At 40.1% G+C, this 27169-nt stretch overlaps 1 protein-coding gene across 4 annotated transcripts in view; it reads left to right on the top strand.

Moving 5' to 3' along the window:
• The first annotated feature begins 4075 nt into the window (after positions 1-4075).
• Positions 4076-27169, top strand: part of XYLB (xylulokinase) — an 82228-nt gene continuing 59134 nt past the window's right edge. For 2 of the 4 annotated variants that reach the window (XM_032183379.1, XM_032183377.1), the window contains exons 1-13: positions 4076-4163; positions 5223-5305; positions 6218-6287; positions 7779-7859; positions 9344-9430; positions 11230-11358; positions 12648-12713; positions 15096-15168; positions 20060-20178; positions 21371-21452; positions 22425-22465; positions 22897-23012; positions 25676-25791. In XM_032183379.1, coding sequence (XP_032039270.1) covers positions 4119-4163; positions 5223-5305; positions 6218-6287; positions 7779-7859; positions 9344-9430; positions 11230-11358; positions 12648-12713; positions 15096-15168; positions 20060-20178; positions 21371-21452; positions 22425-22465; positions 22897-23012; positions 25676-25791 — 1108 coding nt within the window. In that variant the 5' untranslated portion in view covers positions 4076-4118. Of the gene's footprint in view, positions 4164-5222; positions 5306-5592; positions 5630-6217; positions 6288-7778; positions 7860-8651; positions 8752-9343; positions 9431-11229; positions 11359-12647; positions 12714-15095; positions 15169-20059; positions 20179-21370; positions 21453-22424; positions 22466-22896; positions 23013-25675; positions 25792-27169 lie in introns of those variants that run through there. The other 2 variants (XM_032183380.1, XM_032183381.1) reach the window with 2 other exon arrangements.

Genomic DNA, 27169 nt, shown 5'->3' with positions numbered 1-27169 from the left:
ATGAGAGGCTCCTCTTCATTAAAGCACTTTAATTAGTTAATTTAATGCAGTCCAGTGTCTAAGAGCTTCAATAGCATAGAATCACAGAGTGGTTTGGGTTGCAAGAGCCCTTAAAGCCCACCCCGTGCCACCCCCTGCCATGGGCAGGGCCCCCTTCCACCAGCCCAGGCTGCCCCCAGCCCCATTCAGCCTGGCCTTGGGCACATCAGGAACTAAATTATCTAATAAGATTGTGGAATGATTACACCCAAATAAGATATGTCTTCAGTCTCAGTGTAACACCTGTGTCTCTGCGTAACTGGTTTGGGCTTCCTCTAGTGGAACTCGTACATAAGGCCTTTGCTGGATCTTTGTCTTACAAATTTTCACCCATTCACAGGAGAACTGGTAAAATTAAAGTGCATAATAGCTGTCCTGACACATTGCTTTTAAATATTGAGTATTTATTCTTAGAATGAATAATGAGACTCTCCACAGCATTTGGAGGTATGATCAAATAAAATGGCTACCACAAAATCAAGTGCAAAAGTAACTTCCACAGCTAAGGCCATATTTACAGAAAGGAAAACATTTGTTGATGCTACAAAGCTATCTCATTAAAGATAACAGCAGCTTTGTATTTAATTTATGGTACTGTGGTATTCCGTGTTATCAGTACTTGGTTGAACATCGCTGGAGATCGTGTGATAACAGAGTACCAGCGGTGCTAAGCAGAAAAGGGATGACCTTTAGAGAATTATTATGGCTCAGATATCTTTCCAGTAGGTAGGTCCAGTGCTCGTGCTGAGGTTTTTGTTGAGGTGTTGTTTTAGTGTTGTGTTATGTGGAGCTTAGCGTTGTAAACATCTCCCACTTAATTAGCAGCATTGCATGTGACTGTCAGATTACTTGGCAAATACACAGGAATTTATCTGACCCAGCTTAGTGTGTTTAATGTTTCTGAGGCTAATTAAAGACCCTGGAGAATTCTTACTGGGAAAAGGATAACCGTGCCAGCAGGCCTAACAGTGCCAGGTCTAACATGGGCTGCCTTGGTATTGCATGTGCATAACTGAGGGCTGTGCAATGAGTCTTAGCTGTCTCATTTCTGCTGCGCCAACCTCTGTTGAGGTACAAACTTGAACAATCAGTTTGGGACTTAAGAATATTTGGCTGCCCCGCTGCATAAAATAGCTAGGTAGAGGCCCCAGGTCTGCTGGAAGCAGAAGGATTGGTCGCTTTGTAGTTGTTCATGGACTTCTCGTACCTTCGTAGGCAGGTACAAGTATTTTATGTGGCCTGCATAAATCAGGATAGCTGGACTAAAGTCAGTATGGTAATCCTAACTTATATCAAACAAAGGGTTGCTCTAGCTGTTCCCTAGTTTGTTGGCACATCTAAGATGATGTGATGATATCAAAGCATGGTAATTAGGCTGGCACTATTTTTGAAAGAGTTCACTGCTCGAATTTGTATGGTTTCTTTGTTACCTGCACACCTGTGCAAAGCTGAAGGCTGCAGTTAAATCTAAGTTTTTACATCAGGGTAAAACTGGGATCAGAGGCAGAGTTTGAAACTTGAAGTGAGAATAAAAAGTGAAAACACCTTGTATGTAGGATTATGCAATACGGTTAAAATAATTTGTTTTGCAATGAGTTGAAATGAGTGTGGGATAGAAGTTAACTTGACAGTTATAACTTACTAAAAGATCCAATGGCCTAGCGGAGCATAAAAGTATTGCTTCTCTGTCAGCTCTTTGTGTAACTGCAGAAACTGGTTGATAGGAAAAGGGGAAGAAACTCGCTTTTCCCTCTACCCTGCTTTATGTGTCCTGTGTGATTAATCTGTGCTTTGCCTCAAGCTGTTAATCTGTGATCGTGACATTTCAATTATAAATGGCATTCTGTCCATCCCCTCTGGAAATTTTGGATTTGTCAGTGCTAAAACATCAATGGCACGTGAATGCAACTTCACTGATAGCTGTACAGTTAAGCCTTGCTTGCTTTCAAGAAACAATTTTAGAGGTTATGGTAGTAACTGCCAGCATGAGCTTTAAATGCAGAAAGAACAACAGCAATGCAAATTTTCCACACACAAACTACTAAATTTGAGAGAACACTGACTTGATGGAAGGATGTGCAACAGAGCAACAGGATGAGACAATTCTTCTCTAAACTTCCCTATTTTTGTTAGAAAAACCTGAAAAGTAACAACAATAACTTTCCAATTCTGTCCTTGAGTGGATTCTACCAAACTTGCAATGATGTTCCAGTTTAAGGAGATCTGATAACACGTGGGTTGTTATCCCAATCCCATAACTCTTCTGTGCTGTTTAAAATGAAGTATTTCATGCAGCAATCTGTCCATTGAATGATCTCATTGCCGAAGAATATAATGGATTCTTACATCCCCACAGGATTGCTTTATGTATTTATAAACTATTGTTTCCTTTCGCGTAACTACCACCTCCTTCTATTTTCTTTTCAAAAGTTGCACAGCTGTCTCTTTCTGAAGTCATTTATTATTTTTATGGCTTTCTTCAGGACTGACTTCAATTTCTCTTTTTGCAAGTAGTTGTACTTTGAAAACTGCAGCCTTCAAATTCCGTATCTGTTACTTATTTATCGGAAATATGCAGTAAGTTAAAGGGCAAAGCAAGCTTCTCCTCCCTGGCTCACCAGTCACATTCTGCATTAATGGAAAAGCCTCGGTGTGTTATTTGATCCTTTCTCTTCTGGTGAGAGTTATACTAAGGAAACAGTTCTTGGTAACATTTTAAAAACTGTATTTTTCTACAGTTTCTTCTTGCTTAAACGAGACCTTTGTTTGGGACAGGTCCATCTAGCATGAACTCTTTCGGGGCAGGTAAAAACCACCAATACCAGACACTGGAAGCCTTCTGATTTAAGGAAGCCAAACTACAAATTCAGTGACAATTCTACATAACTTTGCTTTCAAGTGGCCTGTCAGTGCTTTCTTCATTTGGACTTTTCCTGATTGCAAACTATTTAGATACATTCACAGGATTAAACTCTAAAGTGCTGGAAAATACCACTGTATGCCTTTGAAGGGATCCCCACACTGTCAATGTTTCCTCAACATCTTTAAATTAAACTCTTTTTTAAAGATTTTATGATCCCATGTCTTTGGGAGTTCTAATACGGGTACTGCCAACACAGGGTATTCAAAGGTGATGTGATGGAGTGGGATTTGTTTAAAAGTCAGTATATTAGAATGGTGTCTGCATTCTAGATTTAAAGTCTTCAGGATTATTTTTTTAGAGGTTTTTATTTTCAATAGTAACTAGAAACCTTGAAGCATAAGCTTTGGGTATTGGGCCTTTGAGAAATTATTGGGAGTATTTACAGGATCTTCAAATTGTTCAGTATATGACAAAATGTACTAATGTTTTATAGTTCGAAGGGCATTTCAAAGTAAATATTTGTACTCTTAAAACAGTTTAGGATCCTGGGCATGCAAAATCTCGTTAAAGCTCTGCTGAGATACAGCCGGGGCTGCAGGATGGAGTATTTCTCAGATAAGCCCTCCTTAGATTAGGCAACGCCTCTGTCACATTGCTATAGGAGAAAATGCAAAACCCTAAAACCTCCCCAAACAGAATTTTGTGGGAATGTTTTTACACAAACGCAGGGTGTGATGCTACACCAAGACCTGTACACATGATATATAAAAATTCAGCGGATTGCTTCGGGCTGTGGCGTAGATTTGCCCTGCTCGTTGTGCCTCGGTTTAGGCCAATCGCCGTGCGGCTGCTTCGGCGTTTTCTCCTCCAGATCTCGGCAGCTCAGCTGAGCTGAACAAAGCCGAGCGAGCTGCCATGGGATCAGCTCCGGAGGGACTTTTCCCCAGCCGCAGCTCCCTCACAAACCCCTTCGAGGGGGCTGCGGAGGGACGAGGGGGCTGCTCCTCCTCGCCCAGCTCCTTCAACCCGCCCGCCCTCAGGCCCTTCCCCACCCACGGCACCACAACGGGGCCGGGCTGGCGGCTCCTTTCCGGGGGAAGGGCCCTGAGAAGCCGGGGGAGGGCTCAGGGAAACCGGGGGAAGGGCTCAGGGAAGCCGGGGGGAAGAGCCCCGAGCAGCCGGCCCCTGTGAGGGCTTCCCCGCCGCCGGCCGCGACATGGCCGCCCCCTGCTTCCTGGGCTGGGATTTCAGCACGCAGCAGGTACCGCGGCCTCCTCCCTCCCCTCCTCGGGCAGAAATCACTTCGCTACAGCTGCGCTGAAGTTTGGGAGCTTGCAAAGACATATCCAGGTTACCCTGGATGTCGATCAAGTGTTTTCCAAGGGGGTGCACCGCAAGCAGAAAGCCAATTAAGCCGCACTGGGTCAGAGCCGTTCTTAAGCTAGCGCCGTGCACCGGCTTGGTAATGAGTTGTGCTAGTGCATAAACGAGGCCCTACGTTGGTATGGCTAAAATTGAAGTAGCCCGCCCCCAAACGGGGATGGTTTTATTATTTGAATACAGCTCCTTTGAGTTGACTCGCTCTTTGTAGGTTTTTTTTCAGTCCTTTAGCAGCAGGTTGCACTCTCCCTTGTTAAAACGTATGCAGGATGTGAACGACGTGCCTGCTTTTCTTTGAGGTGCTTCATGCTTTTCTTCTGTGCCAGGTGAGCTTGAGAAAAGCTAGTTTGTGGCACTCTTCTAGTCAGTGCTTGCAGGAAAGCCCAGCTCGATGGATTTGGGATTTGGATGTAGCTCTGCACAGGCTGCAGAAGCTGAGCATGCAGCTGTGGGATGGCCTCAGAGCTTTGCAGACTGGTAGAGTTCAGTTCAGACACTGGGCAGGAGGGAAGGTATCCCAAAGTTTCCTTGGTAAGATGAGGCTTTTAAGAAAATAAAGCCAACACCATGTGACATCTTTAACCTAAGATACTGTACTCTTTGGAGAACTTGGTTACTGTGATGCAAACTGGAAACCATATAACTTATTTGCTGTTCTTTAGCAAAGCATCTCCTTCTTCTGTGTTTAAGGAGGGAGAAAATGTAGCAAACAAATACACATGTTGCTGGATATGTGTATGTCAATGCTGTAAACTCACGTAATAACTTGGTTCGCGTAAAATTGTGCCCATACTTACAGTTAGTTGTATGGATTGGGGTGATCCCTACTTCTTCCTTCCCGTTTCAACTATGAGAATTGAATTATTATAAACGAATTATCAGTACTCTCTAGTTACTGTTCCAGACAGTTTTTGTTAACATCCTGTTTTATTTCTTCTAGCTGAAAGTCATTGCCATTGATGAACATCTGAGAGTCATTTATGAGGATAACGTTCATTTTGATAAAGATCTTCCAGAATTTAAGTAAGGTTTTTTTATGTTTTACTTGGATAATACAATGTAAAACTTTGGGGACTAGGATGGGGGGGGCTGTTCCCTACTTTGGTCTTATTGATATGTGTGGAGGCGTGGAAAAAGTTAATGCTGTGTTTGTGTTTCATACTTGGCAATGGAAGTATGCCCTTTTGCCTTGCTTTGTGTGTAAGCATGGCAAGAACTCCCGACAGGAAATAAAAAGACCCTCCCACCCTAAAGTATCATTAACCAACGTGGTGTAAATTAACCAACGTTTTTTTCTTTTGGAACTTCAGACTTTTGGACGTGGCGGTTTCTTTTTGGGACACAGAAGTAAGCACCACCTTTATGTCAGGATGGAATGTTATGACAACAGGAAATAAATTGCATGAGGGAAACTTCTAAGAGGCATTTGGAGACAAATTCAGTGGCTCCAAATGGCACATTAAGATGTATAAACTCAATTTGTAGACTAGAATTTACAGATTTACAGATTTCTTCCATCATAGTCACAAGTGCCAATAAAATGCATTTATCTACTTGATGGTTTAACAGCAAAAATTGAATTTCATCTTCTAGATTCAAGCCACTAATGGGGACAGTTAGGAAACTTAGCAATAACCGTGACTTGCATGGAGCCAATGAGCAGCGTCAGCACTGGAGTCTGTCACAGGTCTTACTTCAGGACCATGACCCTTTCTTGCAATTTGTTTCCTTTGCAATTGAGTCAAACTTCTCTAATGTCATTTCCTAGGAGCTGGCTTTTAGTTTTTAAGGTTTCAAACACTGATCTTATCTTTGCTCCTAACAAAAAAAACCCAAAACATCGCAACTTTCTTTGGTTATTACTAAACTTAAATAACATTGCTTGGTGGGGAAAAGAGACTGAATTTACCAAGAGAAAATACCATTTTTCTGTAGGACTCAAGGTGGAGCCTATGTTCACAGTGACAGGCTGACAGTCACTTCTCCTGTGCTAATGTGGGTCAAGGTATGAACAAACTTTATTGTCAGCCTTTTGGAAGTATTTGTAGTGTATGGCTCAACTTCTTCTTGCTGCCATTGAAATAAATACATGTTGAAAACAACAGTGAAACTTGTCATTAAAATCATTGTAGTCCTTTTGCTTATTTTCTGCTTTTTAAAGTGCTGTTCTATGTCTTTGGGATGCAGATGTTAATGTAAACAACTTCCACTTTAGTTACGCATAATATTGTTTCTTTGTTTCTTTCTTCACTCTCTGCTACTTATAGCATTGTATGCATGAAAAATCCTTTCCTGGATTTCCCCTACTTTTAACATGCTATTTTTTTTTCCCCCTCCATCTTCCTGTTTCGTATGCAAAATGGACCACTGCAGCTTTGCCTAACTTAATTCTGTTTTTTTTTTTTTTTTTTTTTTTTTTTTTTCCCCAGCATCCAGGTTACTTGCACTGTCTTTTTAGAATAAGCTTTGCTAACAAATTGATTTCTCAAATGGCAGGTGGTTAAAGAGCAATTTATTCAGTAATTCCCAGTCACTTTGACTGGTGTTTATTTTGAAATACAGATAACATTCTCTTCTGTTTTAAAAGCAGGCCTTCTTTGCCTCTGTGCAGATTCTGCAATGCTTGCTCTCACGTGGTGCTGCGTCAATCTGTTTTACTAGCACGATTTGAATAGTTAAGACATCTAAAAGGTCATGGAATCCCCAGTTGGTGCTCCACTGTAGTTCTGTCTGATGATCCATAAAGATTTGGTAAATTGTTCGCAGTTGGTCTTTTGAACCATAATAAACAGGAACAGTTGTAATTATTAAATTAATAATATGATGGTACAGGTATGTGATAGAGGAATATGGTTTCTTGGGAAATTCTAAAGCCTTACAGCGGTCCATTTGTCAACAAAGTCTGGCAAACGCTGATCCGAATGGGACTATATAAAGATATATTGCTTTTTGGTTTTAAAATGTAGTAAAATGTGGCAAGAACAAAAGTAACCTAGGGGCTTAAAGTGCAAAAAATCGCTTGAATTAAAGAGGTTCTGAGTTTTCAGCAGACACAATGGATTGAGGATTCCTAGCATCTTGTACAATGGGGTGCAGGGTGCACACTGTTAAAGATTTCATAGATTTCCAAAAGTAAGAACAGACAAAGATAATCATGTCTTGTGTCTGGCACTCTTAATAGATGTTTTTTAATGAATTGGAATTCTTTAAATCTTGCCGCTTGTTTAGGTTTCAAAGAATGATTCTTTGTGATTGAGCTTGTTTAAAGATTTTTTTTCCTCCGTTGTGTGATTCAACTTTTCTTTTATGGACTCTTACTTAGTAAATTAATTTATGCAGCTTCTTGAAAAGTCCATAGTCATTAGCTAATTTTTCATTATCTGCCAATGAACTCTTATCAGTGATGACATGAATTTACTCTTTAATTCCAAGGATTGTGAGTATGCATAATTTGGTAGCTCGTTACAGTCATTCTTGATTCTGTTTGTTCTCGTAGGCTCTGGATATGATTTTAGAAAAGATGAAATCTTCCGGCTTTAACTTCACTCAAGTCAGAGCTTTGTCTGGTGCTGGCCAGGTTAGTTTATAAAGAAATAAATCAATCTTACTGTATTTCTTCAATATAGTACAAGGTATGCAGATAAATTTTAAATAGTTGTATTGCAGAAGACCTTAAAGACATCAAGTAAGATCAAAGCTTCTGTGTAAGCATCCATTAAAAGACACATGTTACTCAAGGTAACCTAAAACCTGAAGCATTCAGAGCAATCTGTAGAAGGTAGTAGGACTGGAGCATGAGCTTTATTCTGTAATTGTTAAGATCAGTGTAGTGCAAAACTAGCTGCTAGTTGTTTCCCTGTTGCTTAAATTCTTTATACATGCAGATTCTGAAATGACTAGGGTCATTTTGAATTTCACTTTATCCAGGTGCTCGTGGAATAGGATAGAAAAACAGTGACTAGTTGACATAGCTGAGGGCTTAGTAAAGTCCCGTTGAGCACTGCTTTTGTTGGCTAGGATGGAGATCTGCCTAGGAACAAAAGAAAACAAATTATGATAGTCTTTGATGCAAAGAGGACAAATATGCTGCTTGGCCATTTCTTATCCTTTAGTACATTTTTTGAGGTTTATAAAACCCATTCTGATACCAAGTCAGTTCTCCAGTCTCCTAGTACTGTGGTGAGATAAGGAAGTCTTTTATACCATTTACAGATTTAAAAATTATATTCAGGGTAAGGACAGCACTGAAGTGATAGCTGATTGTGATGCATGAGGTTTAGTTATTCATCTTGATATATCTGGGGCTAATTAATCAAAATTTTTGCTTTAATCTCCATGTTTCATTGCTTTCAGTTGAAAGTCTGAGCAACATGTCTGAAAGTCATAGTTTGTATCAAGGCTCTGTTAAGAATTCCTCAGTGGAACAGAAGTTAGGGACTGCCAGGCAACCCCAACTCACTCAAGTGAAGGTAGGAAGGTTTTTTCCAGACTACCAGTGTTCCCTTTGTTTTCCTCTTAATTCCACAAGCTGGGGTATCAACTTGGTGCTATATTCAGGTTCTTTCAGGTAGAATGGATTTCACTTAGCTGTCACCTGCCAACACACATAGTCTTTTCCTTTTCTCCGTTAAGAACCTTGTTTCTGTGCTGCAGATCAGACAGCAGAGGTACACTGATGTGCCAGTTTTTGTCCCCAGAGAAGGGGCAAACTGGTTTCAATTGTCAGAAGAACCAGAAGAGAGATGTTGAAGCAATCTGGATGATACTGTGGGTCAAGAACTATGGGATTGGGGGATTTCTTTGTGTATATCTAGTTTCATTGGTGTAGTTGGTATAATTCAAGATCATTATTGTATTGACTCCTGTGTTTACAGTTTCAGTATATGCTTTGCTCAGTCTTGAAGTGTCTTCTAATGGGACACTTGATTTGAAAACGTGCATTTTTTTTTCTCCTAGCTTGGAGAGAGTTCTCTGTCCCTTAGAGCTTGAAATTCAGATCAGGGTATAAAATTTGCAGCCCGAGAGGCCATCTCCAACTTCTGCTTTTGTACTTTCCTACAGCAACATGGGAGTGTGTATTGGAAGAAAGGAAGCATCCAGACTTTAAAGAATGCATCACCCGAACTGCCTTTACATCAGTTACTAAAGGTAATGTGCATAAAAGATCTCTGAAGGGAGAGCTACACTTGTTCTGATACTTAGGCATTGCTTTTTTCCTTGCCAACCTTTCCTCGTGTTTAGCTGAGTTGCATGTCCCTGCAGCATAAAGTGAAATATACAGGTTACTCCTTCAGCTCCAGGGCTTTTGACATTTCCCGTTCTCCTGATTGACAGTGTGTACTGCTCTAAAAGCTTACAGGTGTCAGTGGGCAGGCATTCCACAATCTTTTTATGTCAGAGTAACAGCTTGTTTGTTCTTCTAGGAAACATTATATTTTGTAAACAACCTGTAAGTATTGTCATTTTTTTTATTTGTATTAACAAAAAAAATTGCAATGAAGAATATTATTGTAGCTGAGTTTCCTTGTAATGCCTGAGATTTCTTTAGAAAATATTAAAAAAAAAAAAATCAATTTACATTTCCCTGTGAAACCATTGAAGTGTAATGCTGTGAGGACAGAACCTCGTAACAAGTAAATTGTTGAACCTCAACACTATTTTTGTTGTGTTTAGTATGTTTTGAATATAGACTTGACAGTTTTATTTGAAAAGAGAAGTAGGGAGAAAAGAGCTTTCCTTTCAGAGTCTCTGACCTTCCTTACTTCAAGATCTGTATCCAGCTGTACCCTGGGGTGCATGAGGCATGGCAAGGCTAGGGAAAGGATTGTCCTGCTCTGCTCTGCGCTGTGTGGCCTCACCTCAAGTGCTGTGTGCAAGTTTTGTGTACCACAATATAAAAAGGACATAAAACTCTCAGAGAATGTCCAAAGGAGGGCTGGAAAGATGGGGAAGGGTCTGGAGGGGAAGACTGGTGAGGAGCAGCTGAGGCCCCTTGGTTTGTTCAGCCCACAGCAGAGCAGGCTGAGGGGAGGCCTCATGGCGGCCTGCAGCTCCCTCACGAGGGGAGCGGAGGGGCAGGTGCTGAGCTCTGCTCTCTGGGGACAGCGACAGGACCCGAGGAGACGGCATGGAGCTGGGACAGGGGAGGGTCAGGCTGGGGGTTAGGGGAAGGGTCTGCACCCAGAGGTGGTCGGGCACTGGGACAGGCTGCCCAGGGACGTGGTCCTGGCACTGAGCTGCAGGAGTTCAAGGAGCATTTGGACACCGCTCTCAGACACAGGGTCTGGTTTTGGGGTGGTCCTGTGTGGAGCTAGAGTTGGACTCGATGTGTCTCCCTCCCAACTCAGGATGTTCTGTGATTCTAAGATCAGAAACAACAGTCGTATATGGAAAAGGAGGCGTTTGTGTAAATGATCTATTAAATGATTACTTTTTGAAATACTTCATCTGTGCAAAACTCTTGGGGGTGGAATTAGAATACTCTCTGGTGATACTAAGACTCACATGCATTGCTTATGGCAAGCCTCACTTGCATTGGTTATACCAGTCACTGAAGAGAAATCTGTTAGAACAGCTCTGGATAGTCTTAAATATTTGAAGAGAAGTTCAAAAAAATGGGTCTAAACCTGTATAAAATGACCTGGGGCTTTGGCTACCAAAGGAGTGTTAGCAATACATTGCCATAGCACACCCTGCGGCAGGGCGTGTGCGAATTACCATCAGGTGGAGTCTGCTGCTTCCCTCAAGTGTGAAGTTTGGGTTAGGTTTTCCACTGCTGACCAACGTGCTGTCCAATATCTGTTTTCCTATAATTATCGAGAGGGGATCAGAAGGTACCTCAGAGCACTGAACTGTGAGCTGACAGCTAGGTCTGCTCTATTATTATTGTTCCAGCAGGGACTTCTAAGAGCTCAGATGGTATTAATAAAGAATATTGTTTGTTCCAGGCATGTTTTGCTGTCAGTAACAGCCCCATCTGGATGGATTCGAGTACAGCTTCCCAGTGCAGCAATCTGGAGAAGGCTGTGGGAGGAGCACAGCGCCTAGCGGCTATCACTGGATCTCGAGCCTATGAGGTGAGGAGCAGGGAGAAGAAATCCTCGGCAGAGTCGGGTGACAGAAAAGATTCTGCCCTTAAGTTATACCACAGCAGATAATGAGCAGGCATTAACTATGAAAGAGAGAATTTTATTCAGTGTTTTTGAAGAACCTCCCGTAGTACTGTGCTTTGTAGTAGCCTCACAAAGGAAGAGGTGGAAACCGTATTCTATGGGAATTTTAAGGTGAAATTAAGCAAAACATTGGAATTTCTACTGCAGGAACCAGTGCAGAAATGGTGACTGTAGTGAGCTGTTGCACTTGGTCAGTGGTTCCCAGGGCTGAATTCTCCATTGTGAGCTCCTGTGCAGCCAAATTTCCATGTTTAATGACAAATTAATTTGTGTTACAGGCTTATTCAGGGTTATGAGTCGATGTTTGGGGATAAATGCTCTAGGTTACTTCTTCAGTTAAAAGAATTGCTCTTTTAATGTTCCTTGAAGGCTAACAAGTAGCTGTCAACCTAAGAGAGAAATGAGTTTCCGAAGTTCGGGACCCTATCAGAGAGTACACAGTCACTCATCTCCTCTTTCCAACCCTTTCTTCTCTTTTAACTATGACAATGAGTGGGAGTGGGGCTGCCCTCCAGGCATCTTGGCACCTGGCTGCTCTTACTGTTGGTTCAATAGAATAAGGCTCTAACCCCCAGAATTGCTGATTCTGTTTTTGAATCATGCACTGGCCATAAGGCCAGTGTTTGAAATCAGTCTTTGCATACCTCTAACAGTTTGTTTTTAACTTGCCAAAGGTTAAGGTTTCAGAAGTTCGGTGTTAGAAGATTTTTGTTGTTTGATACAATACATGGATGAAAAATAAGTATTCTTAGAACTGCCGTTAGCTTGTGCTTAAGTTGTTTCTTTGAGTATTAAACTTGCTGCCTGCTTCCATTCACCTTCCTCACAGAGAGGTGCATAGGTTGGGTAGCCTAAATCTTTTAAAGAATCTGAAGGCAGCATTTGAATAGTGTTGGTTCCTGGGCATGTAATAAGAGTGATTCATTCCATTGAACTGTCATTTCTGAAATGTAAATTATGGATAGTAATGCTTTTTCACAAGCTTTTTTTTTTCAAAAGGTGAGCAAAATTCTCATAATGAGACTATGTGTTATAGCCTGTTTAGTGCAGATTGCCTGCTGTGCACTGACTTTCATCATGCATCAGGCAAATTAAATATCCAAAGTGCAATGTACTGAACTCATTACACAGAGTTAATGATTATTGACTCCATTTAAGGTTTGTGTTTCTAAGCATTTGCATTTCTTTCTCAGCGTTTTACAGGAAACCAGATAGCAAAGATTTACAGCCAGAATCCTGAGGTCTACGCGCAAACTGAGGTTGGCTCAACTTCAATATACTTATTGGAAATCACAGATGAAAATCTTTTAAAAAGAATTTTGTGCAGATGTCAGATTATTATTCTTTTTTGGCTAAAAATATTTTATTCTTCTGTTTGCTTTTGAAAATAAAATTAAAAAAATGCTTTTTTTTTTTTTTTTGTTATATTCTTAGTCATTAGGCAGATAAAAGTCAGGCATCAGTTCCATCTTGAATGTTATATTTAACACAGCGGGCTCTATTGGATCTTGCCTTTGTGGAAGAAGTTTTTTAAACCAAGCTTTCGTTTGGGTGGCAGTAAATTGTATGTTCAGCAGTTCAAATACAAGTGGGTAACTAAGCACACAGTTGAAATTTTAGCACTCAGAATTGTCTGTTTGCATACAGAAATGTGGTTGCTCTGCCATACAAAGCTGGCATCCCTGCAGATGTGCATAGGAAAAAAACTGCAATCAATCCTAGATTTTTTTTAATAGATTTTCCCTTGAGGAGCTACTTTGATTCTGTTACGACAAATGAATTGCATCGTGTAGTTTCCTTCTGCTTTTTAATTTTTAGAAATCAATGTGCAATTCTATTGCTTCAATTCAAGTCTGCATCTAGCTGCGACTAAAATGGTTTGAAGCAAGGTGAAACCTCCATACAGGTACGATATACATGAGGGAAAGGCTCCTACCCTGTGATTAGAAAACACCAAACATCCTGAGCTGTGAAGTCAGGTGTCCTGTGCTTTTATATTCCTGTAGTTCTTGTCAGTATTGATAACAAATTTTCTGTTTTTTTGAATCTCACCTATGCATGAAACATTTGATTTCATGGAGGAGTGAGTGGCAAAGTTTTCTGGGGAGAATGCTTCATTTTTTAAAATTTCTTTTTCTCTCTTTTCATTGTATAACCTTTGTGCTCAGTAAGGGATGGGATGGAACAGAACACTAATACAGCTTGATCACAAGTTTAAGAGTAAGTTTAGCAAAAGATGTATCAATCGAAGAGGCAGGGTGGGAGACAAGTCCTTGGGAACTGAGAATTGGTCAGACTAAGTCAGCTAAGACTTTGAGGGCTGGTGGCACTGATGGTACCTTGTGGCAGTAAAGGATATGCAAGAAGTTGTGTTCTAGTACAAGTATTTCCATGACAGAGTTACTTTAGGGGACCTTCAAGCAGCACTTAGCAGCCTGGCAGTCTGAGTGACATGTGGAAGGTGGATGTTTTTCCTCCTCTAGGTCAGCTTGCTGAACTGGCTGATTCACAGTTTAACTCCATCCTTTTCCTTCCATTTCAGGCAGCTAGTGCCCATTGGGGCACCAGAGAAGGTAGGCCTTCGTTATCTAAGCACAATGTGATATATTCTTGGGGAGAGACGCATGAAGAGCGAGTGCATCATTAAGTTTCCTGGCCATTGTAACCACTTCTTAGAGCTCTGGCTATAGTCCGTCTCTGAATGCTGTGTGAAGCAGTGGTTTCATAATCACTAATACAAAAACCTGTCACTGCAGGCTTGCTCCACCAGTAGAGATTTGATTCTGATTAGTTATTGGGTGACAATCATATTTCTTTTGAATTAGAGCACACAATAAGGAATTTGACAGCTTTTATGCCAGCTTCTGGGGAACATACAATACTTGATCCTGCAGAAAGCTGGCCTGCTTAACTCGGTGGTTTCTCTAGCAGGCTTGAAACGGAGGTGAGTCTGTGTTGGATCAGTGCTTTATGTTACATGGCCAGGGTATTTTGGGGCCAGTACTAGGAGCCCTGCAGCTGGATTTCACGCATTGCTGGAACATATCCAGAGGCAGAACTGCAGGCAGTGGTTTAGTGCAGAGCTGATTATTCCCAACTCCAGGGAGTAACTCCTGGGAGGGCTGGGGTCTCAGCTGGGAGGAGGTCATGGATGGGAAGAAGGTAAGAGCTCACGTAAAGGTGCTATCAGAGCCTTGCCAGTGACTAGAAAGCTCGCAGACCTGTACCCTGAGTTGACCAATTCATGTCTTCTGGGCATTTCCCCGGTCATCCACACACAGTTTTTTTTCTTGGTGAGTATTTTACCTTAACTGAAGTCCTGTGATACACCACAGTTGTGAATTAATTCATGATAACATAGAATATGCTAATATACTAGGTGTATTTTGCATGTTTCAGAATGCAGAGCTATTAACAGCTTTTATCATGGGGTTACTTTTAGATTGATATCTGCTGCGTTACTTAGGCAGGAATATAAAGCTGAATAATCCTTCTAGGTGTATTTCTGTGTGCATTCTGTGTCTAACATTAAGCATCTATTAACATTTGCTGCTTCCAATTACTTATTTATTTTCTTTGAAGTGAGTACTGATGGGAATCACTCTCACACTCTTTTTTTTTTTTTTTTTTTTTACTTTCAGAGAATCTCTTTGGTTAGTAGTTTCGCAGCTTCCCTTTTCCTAGGAGCTTATGCACCCATCGATTACAGTGATGGTAAGTGCGTGGGCTTTTCTGGTAGTGACAATTCAAGAAGGAAATTTTTCTCTCTATTCCTCCCCGCCTTACATAAAAGGGGGACAGGCTCTCTGCCATTTATTTTCAGTCTTTAAGCTTTAATTGCAAGTCTGTTAGATTTTCAACTAAGTTATTCCTTTTAGTTTGTTGCTACTCTTGATAGTGTTGTCAGCTTTGCTTATTCATCCCCATCGTACCATGATTCCAATTTCTATAAAATGGAGCCAGAGAAAAAGTTCTTAAATGAAAGTGAACCTTTTTCATTACTTTCTGATGTGAAAGGAATGTTGACATATCTATTTAAAAGCATTAAAAACTGTGGATTTTCAGGTAGACTTCATAGTTCTGATATTTTTTGGTTTTGCTGGCTTAGCTCTGAGTTGCACAGGATGTAAATAAGATGTATACTGTGATTATTCCACACGCCCCCATGCCTAACTGGAGTAAGGATCTGTAACAAATTTCCTCTGGTTCATTTTTAAAAGGATAAGCAAAGCCAAGCAAGAAAAAAACCCCACAAAACTAAGCAAGCTCAGTTAAAAAGAATAAAATCTAACCTTTTTTATCTCTTCATTCATCATAACAAAGACAAAAAAGTGACTGGACACGTGTCTCTCCTTTCTGTTGTGTGTTATCTCAGCTATCCAGCTTTTAAACGGCAAATTTAAACAGCCTTTATGAGGGATACCTGCTTCCTGGGAGCTGTGCTGTCATTTCTAAATAGCATTTTTGATTCCTTCTCTGAAAATAAGAGGAGATACATTTCAGAGCTGAAAGGTTAGATAACAAGGCTCTCTAAGGAAATGTTGCATTATAGAGCCATAGTTGACACCCATGTGTGAAGACAAACTTATTTTTTCTCCTCTTCATTGTTCCATCAAAGCTCATAGGAAAAGGCAAGGCACCTCAATTTTAGGTAATGGACAACTTATTCAATACTAGATTTCCCATTTATATTTGAGACCTTAAAAATTGCAAGGCGATCCACGCTTATTTTGCAGCAATTGTGAGATTATTACATCTGTCTTGTGGTCTTGTTCTGTTAGCCATGTATTTTCACAGCTAAATTTTATTTTTTTTTGTGAATTATTGCCCACAATACCTGTTGAGAGCTGCACTTTGCTCCTCAGTAGTCCCGAGTGCTGAGCATTTTGGCCACTCACCAGCCTACAGAACTGGCTGTGTCTACTGTTTTTCAAATAAGGATGGTGAGAGCTCCAAGATCCTTTTTTCTGACAAAGAAATATGTTGATTGTTGATTATTTTGTCAGTGAGTGTTTATTTTGATTCACATTTTGTTTAAAATATAAGCAAATAATAAACAAATCCTGTTTTTTTTTTTTTTTGTTTTGTTTATTTTTTTGGGTAATGCTATCTCTGACTTTTCTAGTTGGAAGCAAGTGAGGAAAATCTGTGCTTCTTCTATTTTGGAACATGAACAATTCAGTTTGGTTGGAAACCAAAACGTTTCAAACTGTAAACAAAACAAAAGTTTGCTTCGTTGGAGAACTTTCATAGAAAATGTGCTGCATTTTTCAAGCAGCTCTAAGGAGAGCCTGTTCTGTTACACCTCTGGCTATTTACATAACTTGAATCAATGTTATCTACTGTTCAAAGCATGTAAGATTATTAAATTTTTGCGCGAAGAAAGATAAGGGGACTAAGCAGGATGTTACAGTTCTCTTTACAAGACAAAAGAGTTTTCGGTGTTGTAAGCTATATTTTGTCTTCTACGTTCTTTTCTTCTGTTAACATAATGAGAGCGAATTCTAATTCTGGTAATAAAATGTAATTATAATGCATGCAATAGTTTTTTGGATCCATCTTAAAAACCTGTTTTCTTGTCATGTACGATTTCTTGCAATTCACTTGATCTTTTACATTGCACCTGTATATTGTAGTTTGAAATGCGTCTCAAAATAATACTCAGATAATAGACCTATTCTTCATTTCTGTAGGTTTAACTTCAGGTCATATCGTCTTTAAAAGACCCTGTCAAATTGTTTAGCTCTGCACAATAACTTCTCTCTTTAAATTTGAGGGTTATTGTAGGAAATGTGCTACTCAGTTTCAGGAATTTTTCTCCTTAAAGGTCCAATCTTGTAAGGTTCAAACCACTGCTTATGAATGGCTGAGCACCTTGTGTGATTGATTCCAAAAAAATTAAATTACATTCTGGTGGAACGAAGAATGATTTTCATTTATATTGTGCAGGTGGTAAAAGGAAGATACATTTGGGACCTAAATAACTCAAACACTCGAGGCATTGTTTCTTTCAGAAGACACCTTAAAGAACAGCTATTCAGCTCTTGACCTAGAGAAGCTTTATCTTTTGAAATGATTTTCCAAGAGCCTTAGGCAAATCGTAGCTTAGCATACTTGTTTCTGTTGTTGTCTCAACTAAGGCTGTTTTGAACCGAAGCCTTTTCAGAAGGCAGCCTGTTGGGCTGAATTTACTCCTCCTGTAGCTTGTTTGGTGTCAGCAGAGCTGCACTGCTCGCCGAAAAGGCAATCCAGAATGCTGTAATATAGATGCACTTACCCGTTTCTAAATGGATGCAAATATTGATCTTTAGCTTGCAGATTGATAAAGCCAGTTAGTCAGTGTCTTTTGGTCTTTGTAATGATTTTTTTTTTTCCCCAGTCTTGAAATAATTATATTTTTGTATAAGCAGTAAATATTGGCAAGTCCCAGTTGTGCTCCTTGGTCACTTTAAGTCAGGGATGCTTGCAGTGAAATACTGAATCCTACTCCTCCACGTGTTAATCCTTTCCTCAGTCCTTACTAGACCATGGGCTTGGCTATCGACCTTCGTTGCTGATGGGATACCCAGTCGGAGTGACAAGTCTGAAGACTGCCTTTGTTTTTTTCCTATGATTTTATTTCTAGAGTTACTGTTTATTTTAATGTTAAACTTACAATGGTGTGCTTAAGCCATTTTTTACTAACTTTTATTTCTAGAAGCAGCATAGATCATGCATGACCAGACATGTTTGAGTTAGGAGCTCACTGTGCATTGCTCCCTGTGTGAGTGAAGGAGAAGGAGAAGCAGTTCCAGGGAGCTTTCAGCTCTCTGGTCTTGGTTTTCTGCTGCCTCGAGATTCTCATTCAAGCTCCTGCAGCTGGATAGGATGAATCCAGGCCAACAGACGGGTAGCTCTTGTAAAATAGTTGTTTCACATCTTTTAAATGAGTTTTTGAGGGTGGGATAAATTAGTTCATCTTTCTTTTCTCAGGGCATGTTAAAGTCTCTTTGCAGCTGTATCTACCAGTCAATAAAACTGAAGTGTGGTTTCAGTTTCTATATCAGCTTAGACCTTTTCAGTCACAAAGGTTAGTGGTTTGCCTGGTTTAGGCAGAAAAGATTGGAGAGGCTGTGCTTATTCTTCCAGAATTGCATTGGAGGATACTGGCTAAACATTTCTTCGGGCTTGCAGGATGTTGAGGTGAAGGATTTTAAAAAACAAAAGAAACAAGGAAAACCATAAAAAACAAAACAAAACAAAAAAATGAAAAAAACAACAGCTAACTTTTTTTTTTTTTTCTAATGAAATTCCTCTTTATTTAAAGATTCTCTGGCTCAGTGATTAATTTAGCTAAGGTGTTCTTGTCCTTTTACATTAGGGTCTTTTCTAGGAAACTTTCTAGCTTTGCATATTTCCTCATTAAGCCTGAGAGATTTGGGAAGAGGCTCCATTCCATGTCTTGGAAGTGCAGATAACAATTCTGGATTCAATTTACCAAGGCAGGGGGGATGGCTGGATTTAAGAGAGAATTGAGAGAAGCTGGACTAAATCTTGCCACCTTCCTTCTGCTGTTGCTGGTAGTGACTCTGACAGCAGAAAAGGGAAATGCACCCTTTGCCTGTGGGAGCAAGCACACTTTGTGCTCTGTCAAATTCCTGCTGCCGCATCACAGGCCAAATTTACCAGCGCATAATTTAAGTGCGTTCAATTTGCATGAAATGGGATTGATTGAATTTAATAAATGTAATTCTATTTTCTACGTTGCTAAGTATAGTCCAAATTTCCTGCTGTTTGGCTTGGTTTATTCTGGTGTCTCAGCTGGAGCGTGCAACACTTTCTATTTACAGCGCCGTGCAAAGCACTGGGTCCAGACCATGGTGTTGGTGCTTAGGATTCAACTGTACAGATAGGTGTTTTGTTAATAAACATTATTAAACTCATTATTAAGTGAAAAAGGCTGCTGGGAATTGATAGTGTAAGCTTATTTGTGCGTGTGTAACCAACAGTAGGGTATGTGCAGGGAATATGGAAGGCTTATGGTCTTGTTGAGAATAAGAGTCCTACTAGAGCCTTGTAACGTGCTGGCTGAGATGTGGTTAGGACTCTTCTCTTCCTCTGTGTCCCAGCATTGCAAGTGTAGCCTCATTCCACAGACTCTGCCTGTTGGTCAGCTTCACCTTCTTTGTGCTATACCGAGTTTAAAGATGTTTTGAATTGAATTTGAAGTTTTCCACTGTGCTCGGCTGAGAATGTGGCTGTGTTTCTGAGATAAATAAGTCACGGGCTAAACAGTCTTTGAAATGAAAATGTTGTTAATCCAGAGTAAGACTAATATGTCCCTGAACAGCACTAACCAGAAGCGTGTACGGATTTTTCAAGTCTAATGAAATGTGCAATTAAATGCATCTTAGAAATACAAACAAGGGATGTGGAGTGCTCAGGAAGTTACATAGATTTGGCCACTAACCAACCTCAGTTAACTTTATAAACCAGGACAACTTTCCAGGATAACTTTCTGTTGCCTGTAACAAGGTGGAATTTTCTGATGCAATATTATCTGCTTTCTTTACACTGCTGTTATGTTTAATGATCTGTGCTTCTTGGTTTGATCTCTGTCTTGTAGGTTCTGGTATGAATCTGCTGCAAATCTGGGAAAAGGTGTGGTCAGCGTCCTGCCTTGATGCTTGTGCACCAGGATTAGAAGAGAAACTGGGAAGCCCCGTGCCATCACATTCAGTCCTGGTATGTGCCAGTCTTGAAGAGTTTAAAAAAAAAATCATTGGAAGAACTAAGGCTTTGTGCTGAGAGTTCTGCTGATGGTACTTTCTTGGAGTATATTTGTGTGTGTGTGTGTGCATGCATGCACAATTACCTTCAGAGATGTGTGCCAGAGCAGAAATAGATAGTTTTGAAAACTGGTAGCTGGTGTCTGTCATAGCTTTTGCCACAGATCACTTTGGATTCCTGCATGCCCTGGGCTCCGAAAATAAAGGTTTTGGCAGATGCTGAAGTGATAAGAATCACTAGGGTTCTTCTCTCTGGACTTCCCATATGCCCACAACTACGACTGCAAAACTATGCACAGTATTTATTACTGCAGAAACATAACCCAACATCTGTGTTGCTTAACAAGGACCTTGTTTTATACTGTTTGTAGAGTTAATAAGTTAATCTTCCCGAATCATTTGGGATGTTTAGAGCTCCTCAGTTTATGCAGCTTAAAGATGAAATCAAGACCCATGTCTCTTAGAGTAAATAAATGTAGTCTTACTGTCCGGCACAGAAAGAGCTATTGCTTTAGGTGGTACACATGTAAAACAGGGTAGATATCTGTCACCTGATCCCTCTCAATTCAGTGCTAGTAAGGTAGCTGACTTGTGATTCCTGTGCTGATCATGTATAATGGAGAGGAACAAATCAAAAGTCTGCATAAATGTCCATGTATTTTTTAAGGATGGTTTTCTTCTCCTGTGTTTTCTCTGTGGCTTAAAAGAATACAGTTCTTGACCCCTACAATAATAGGTGTCATATTTCAACCTTTAATGTTGTGATGTATATTAATGTTGTTTCCTCTTTTGTTTGCATTGAATTTCTAATTTTTATGTATTAATATTCATGCATCTGTGCAAAATAGATGGGTATGTTTATATTACTTGATGTGAAGAATTCCAGAGTGACCCAGAGCTAAAATGCTGCTATTTACTTCATGTATTTCAAAATCTAATCTCAGGATATTTCTATGAGGTTCTCCGACAAAAAAAAAAAAAAAAAAAGGTTCAAAATCTATGAAATATTCCTGCCTTAAATATACAGAAATGGTTATTGTAGCTGCTCTAGGGTTTTTCAGCTCTGTGCTACAACCAATTGTATCATACACTGCAAGATCATTTTCCATTTTTTAAGCTGTTTTTTCACTCCGTATTTCTTTCCTTAGGGGTCCATTTCTCCGTATTATATTCAGCGTTATGGGTTTAGCCCAGACTGCAAAGTAGTAGCCTTTACAGGAGACAACCCAGGTGAGATGATTAAATGTGTAAGATTCAGTGAATATCATTATGCATGTACTGAAATTCTAGATCAATCTCATTAATTCTCAGATGCTCCCTTATACAGCGAAAGAATATCATGTTTATCAGCATTAATAGCTTTTTCCAACAGCCATCCATCACTGGCTCTTCTGAGGTATAGACATCTTGGATAAGCTGGGTACTGCAAATGAATTCCCTTTAGCCTAGTAATTAGAGGTGACTCTAGGTTTTGGTTTGTCTAAGAGAATAAACTATTTGTAATATGAATTACTTCCATTTTTAACTTAGGAAATGTGAATTCAAACCCTGCTGTTGTATCTTTTGAATCAAAGAGCCTTTCTGTAAGAATGAGAGCTGTCCTTTTGTCAGACTGATATATCCCAGTGTAAGGGAGAGTGTTAATTTAGGATCAGTTTTTGGAATCCTCATGACTGTTTCAGGGCAGAGCAAAGTCATCTTTCTCAAGACTATGAAAATAAAATACTTATCCATGTAAAAGTAGCATATCCAGGTTTGAATAAAGATGTAGGCTTCATCATGGTATATTTCCCATGTATATTATGGGACATGATTAAGCTCTGAATTTCTTGAAAGGCAAATTTTTCTTTTAGAAATTCAAGTCCAGTTTAGTCCAATAAATATATGAGTAGTCTGATGCAGGTGAGTGGTGTTGTACTTTAAAGAGTGTTGTTAAGTAAGGGTCCACAGTATTTCAAACTTGAACATACAAACCTTCAGAGAATCCTGCAGTTCTGCAGTTGTTTGAGTGTTTTGATTAAGTGTTAAAGCTCTCACCCAAGCTCTTGGCCCCTTTTTTACAATGTATAGGCCAAGGTTATCATGAACATAATTCCCATTTTTTCTACTTTGAGACAGCGAGTGCAGTGTGCCGTGATGTCCCAAGTAGCATGCTAAAATTGAGTCATACGAGTAACTTTTTCTCTGTTATTCTGCTTTCAGCATCATTGGCAGGGATGAGACTTCAAGAAGGAGATATTGCAGTAAGTCAAAACATTCCTGAAAACTATCTGTATCCCTGAATAAATGGAATACATGAAATGTGAAACGGTAACAAGGACGATAGCTGTAGGTTATCAGTTAAATTAATCTGCTAGTGTTGATTTTCTTTTTATTGCCTTCATTCTTGTTTTATTTCTATCAATCTGCAAGCTGCCTGAAAGATTTTAAGTAAACTGCAACTATTTTTAACTAATGCTTTAGACCCTAAAGCTCAAGTCTCTGTCTGGTATGTATTTCACTGATGTGACAACCTAAAAGTCAGCGCTAGCTTCAATACGAATCCAATTGACTTAATGTGTAATTTAAAAACAATTAGTGGTAATAACAAATGGTTTTAATTTAATTTCTGTATTGCTTTCCGTGCACGTTGTGATAACGCTTCAATTACTTTTTTTTTTTTTTCTCCTTCCAGATTAGCCTCGGCACAAGTGACACATTGTTTCTGTGGATCCAGGAACCGACTCCTGCCTTAGAAGGTCATATCCTCTGCAATCCTGTTGATTCGCAAACATTTATGGCACTTTTATGGTAATACCATTTTTTTTGTACATCTAGGATCAATAATATATATATATATATTTTGTATTAGTGGTTTATTTCTTTTGCAAAATGATAATGGAAAGAATGTTCAGCGCTCCGTATGGTATATGGCAACCTACTGCTGAAACATTTGCATCAGGATTATGGCATGCCCATTGTTCAATGTGGGTAACTGCAGAGTTGTGAAGGATAAATTCTCACGGCGATAAAAAGACAAAATTATTTTTATGTATACATAAGGCCAGTTCACTGTGAATCGAAGGTAATATATTTAATGTACAGGAATAGCAGTCTTCTGAAATGTAATAATCTGAAATGTCAGAAGCTTGACCGGACTGTGCAACTTCTAGTGGTCCAGAGGGGACATAATGGGGCAGGTGAAGGCTTCCTTTTCATAGACGAGTATAATCAGTGCTGTTCAGGGACATATTAGACTGTGCACGTGGCAAATACTGAGATCTCAGGAAGCCCAGCTGACAGAATGATTCTCCTGGTAGCTTTTGGCTGCTGTGATGTGGGGATGGTTTGGCCTCTTGCCAGCCAAGTAGGAGGAAGGAAGGCCTGAAGCTGTGGGTTGTCCCTCACCAAATCCACATTTTCAACTGAAAAACTTCCAAAGTCAGAGCATTTAGGCAAATATTTACAAGTAATACACAGGTACATTTAGTGTTTAAATACTTGGGATTGCACAGAGCACAACGCAGCAGTTATTGGCAGGAATGGGTAGAGCTGTTCCTTGGGAAGGCCTTCGGAAGTGGACAGCACTTCTGTAACAGGCCTGTTAATTACGAGTGTGCACATAAAACCCTCTTAAGGACTTAAGAGGGATTATTATTTTTTCCCCTACTTGGACTGTCTCTTATAAGTCGCAGTAGTAATATTGTTTCAATTATTACAAATGATCAGATCTATAAGGTAGAGGCATTTTCCGAAGCGGAGATTTGATGGCATTAGTGATTAACTCAGCCTGCTCCCTGTGGATCCTGAGATTACCTCGTATCACTAACACTACAAAATCAAACTGTAGGTGCTTGTAACTGAAAACTTCAACAGAGCTCAAATCTGCCTTTTAGCTGTGATGTTGAGCCTTACCTGCACAGTGAAAGGATGCTGTAGATGACAGTGGGAACTGTGTTGTGAAGTGGAGCTTAAAAAGGTGATGTCAATTGCAAGTTACTGAGTTTCATAATATGATTTCCCGGCAGTTGGTTATTTTTGAAGCTTTGCATTCAAGTTTTCCTTTTTCCCAATTTTTCTCTATTTCTCACTGCTTGCTGGGTGGAAGAGCTCTATAAACAACCTGTTTGTAAGAGGAGACGCTGAGACATTTTTCTGAATAACCACTCTGCTGCCATTCTTCTGCTCCAGCTTAACACGTGCAGAAGGCCAAATCTTTGTCCTTCAGAACACAGGCTACTTCTGTAGCCATGCAGATGTAAAGAATTTCTGTTCTGCCAGTCTGGCTGGTCCTGCCCTAACACTGCTCCTTTGGCACCAGTGCCCCTTTACTAATGGAGCAGTGTAATTAATAGGGAACTCGCCTGCTTTAGTAGGAAAAGTGCCTGAACTCCCAGGCAGAATATATGTATAGAAAACTTGAATGCTTTCAGTTGCTGCTACAGAGCATGTTCAATAATTTCCTTGCCCTCTTTTTGGATGTTTTTGTGCCTCTCCTGCTGAGTTGGTGTGATGACTCCCTGTTGGAGAGGATTCAGACTGCTTTCCTTTGGGTCTGAGTCCAGTGCTGCAGTATGCTGCAGGAGCGTTATATTCACAGAGGAGACAAAGGAGGAGATGGCACAAAGGGTGCACAGATCGTGCACACTCAACAGATGCATTTTTACAGCATGGCTTACGGGCTCTGGAACAGAACCGTGTAGCTGCAGCTGTGGTGCTTCCCTTTGCCAGATACTGGCATGGATCTAGACCTCATAAGTTTTATTGGACCCTGAAATCATAAATGATGTAATGCAGCGTGGAGACACTCTTGCTCCTCCTTACAGCCATATCAAAGTGAGTTTTTTTTAGTGCTGTGTCAGAGTACTGCTGGCAGGGCACACGAGTGCTACCTCTGCACCCGCAGCACAAACCGTTTCTCTTGAAAGCAGTCACTAGGTCCAGCTGGGGGATGTCCAAAAGCAGGTGTTTGTCTTTGCTCTTGGGTGCAGCCAGACTCAATGAAGCCCTTGATGAGTGTTGGCACAGTGCAGAAACCCAGCTCCACAGGTCCTGCCTCATGGCCAGCATGATGCGACAGTGCCCGGTGTGTCTTCAGGGCTTTGGGCTCCAGGAAACTGCAGTAAGTCAGGCACTGGGCTGCAAATCCTGCACGTGGAGCTCTGAGGAGACGTGTTAGCTGTTCAGAGCTAGCTTGTGTTTGGCATGGCCTGCCAGAATAGATCTGAACCATTCACTCGTTGGAGAGATGTAGAAGAGCATCTCTGCATTGTTTTCCTCATCGTGTCTTGTTGTAGTTGTTTTTTTTAGTTTCCTTCCTCTGCGTTTCTTTCCATAATGAAGAGATGATTGTATCTGCTTGCCTGGCTGTATTCAGCTGATACAACGAACAGCAGTATTAAGTAAAACAACAAATTGCTTAAAAAACAGTCAAATGATTTGAAAAATGCATGTGGTGTGTTTGTGTGTTTTAGTTTTAAGAACGGCTCTCTGATGAGGGAGAGGATCAGAGATGACTGCGCTTCAGGCTCCTGGGATGAATTCTCCAAAGCCTTATCGTCAACTGTTGCTGGAAACAATGGAAACTTGGGTATGAGCCTTAGCAGGGCTGGGAGTTCCAGGGTTTGTTTGGAGACATAATTTGCTGCGAGTTGCACCTACTTTTACTTGGGTTGTGATAAAGACCAAGAATTAAGCCAAGCAAGGGAAATTTCTAATGTATGCTCAGAAATACTCTGTTGGTGGGTAAGTGTCATAAGAGTATTTTTCTTCAGTGTCCACTGAATAAGAAAATTATATTTATGGAGCTCTTTTGATCATTGAAAAAGTGTTAGCATTTTATGGCATCTTATCTACAGAATGTTTAGAACTACTAATTTCTGAAGGAGGCTTTCATGAAAGTATGCTGCTTTTTGCTGAAACTCAAATCAAGTGGTTCAAGTAGCTCCATGCTGTTTCTCTCTGTCTTCAATGGTTTTGCTCTCTGCACATTACTCTAGAATCGTGCTCTGTGCATGTGAACAAAGCAGTAATATCAAATCGTACCCAGATGTCCTGCATTTTCCCCAGTGTATGTCACAGAGTCACTTCATCCCTGTTTCCTCCCACATTATGCTCAGTGAACTAAATAAAATGATGGAAACATTTAAAAAAATATTAATAAATCCATGTATTTGAAATTCTACATTTTTTTCATAAAGCTTAACATTTCATGGGTATATTAAATAGCTTTGCAATAACTTATTGAAAGGTGAGTATAATCAAGATTAAAATTTAACCATTGCAGAGCTGGATTTGAAATCACTGCAATCATATTAGATCTGAATCGGTATGTTAAAATTAATTTTAAAAAAGTAGGATAATTAAGCTATAGAAGAATCCACTCCTTAGGAAAGTGAATTAAAGATACAGTTTCTTGACAGTGATGTTAGCACTGATTTTGTTTTTAGAAGCTCTGTTACGTTGTCTGTCAAATCCAATTTCTGTGGGGTATTGAAATGGCCAGGCATCTCTTTTCCCTAGAAGACAAATCAATTCAGGTGTTTCAGAAAATGGGAAGATGCTATTCCAAAACCCAGAAGTCAGCCATTTTAGACGATATTTAAAAAAAAAAAAACAACAACAAAACACACACAAAAAGTTGATGGAAATCTTGTTAGTGATTTCAGGGATACCAGGACACGGGCTTTACGTCCTAAAATTTGTGTTATTGTATATTCACTCGGATAACTCAGTACCCTGTAAAAATGTGTTTCCTGAAAATCATCTTCAGTAACTGGTATCCTTGGTTAACTTCTGTGTTACTTGAAGATACAGCATACATGTAAAAATACAGGAATCTCCGAGTTCCTGAGGGAAGCAGAGTGAAGAAGGACCTGGTTAGACATCCTCCCTTTTGACACTTGTTCCCCACACCCATTATTGTGCAAGAAGATGCCACTGGAAGCTTTAGAGAGCTGGAGATGAGC

Source organism: Aythya fuligula, chromosome 2, assembly GCF_009819795.1.
Source record: "Aythya fuligula isolate bAytFul2 chromosome 2, bAytFul2.pri, whole genome shotgun sequence".
NCBI classification, from domain to species: Eukaryota; Metazoa; Chordata; class Aves; order Anseriformes; family Anatidae; genus Aythya; species Aythya fuligula.
This window is presented reverse-complemented; position numbering and strand designations above follow the sequence as displayed.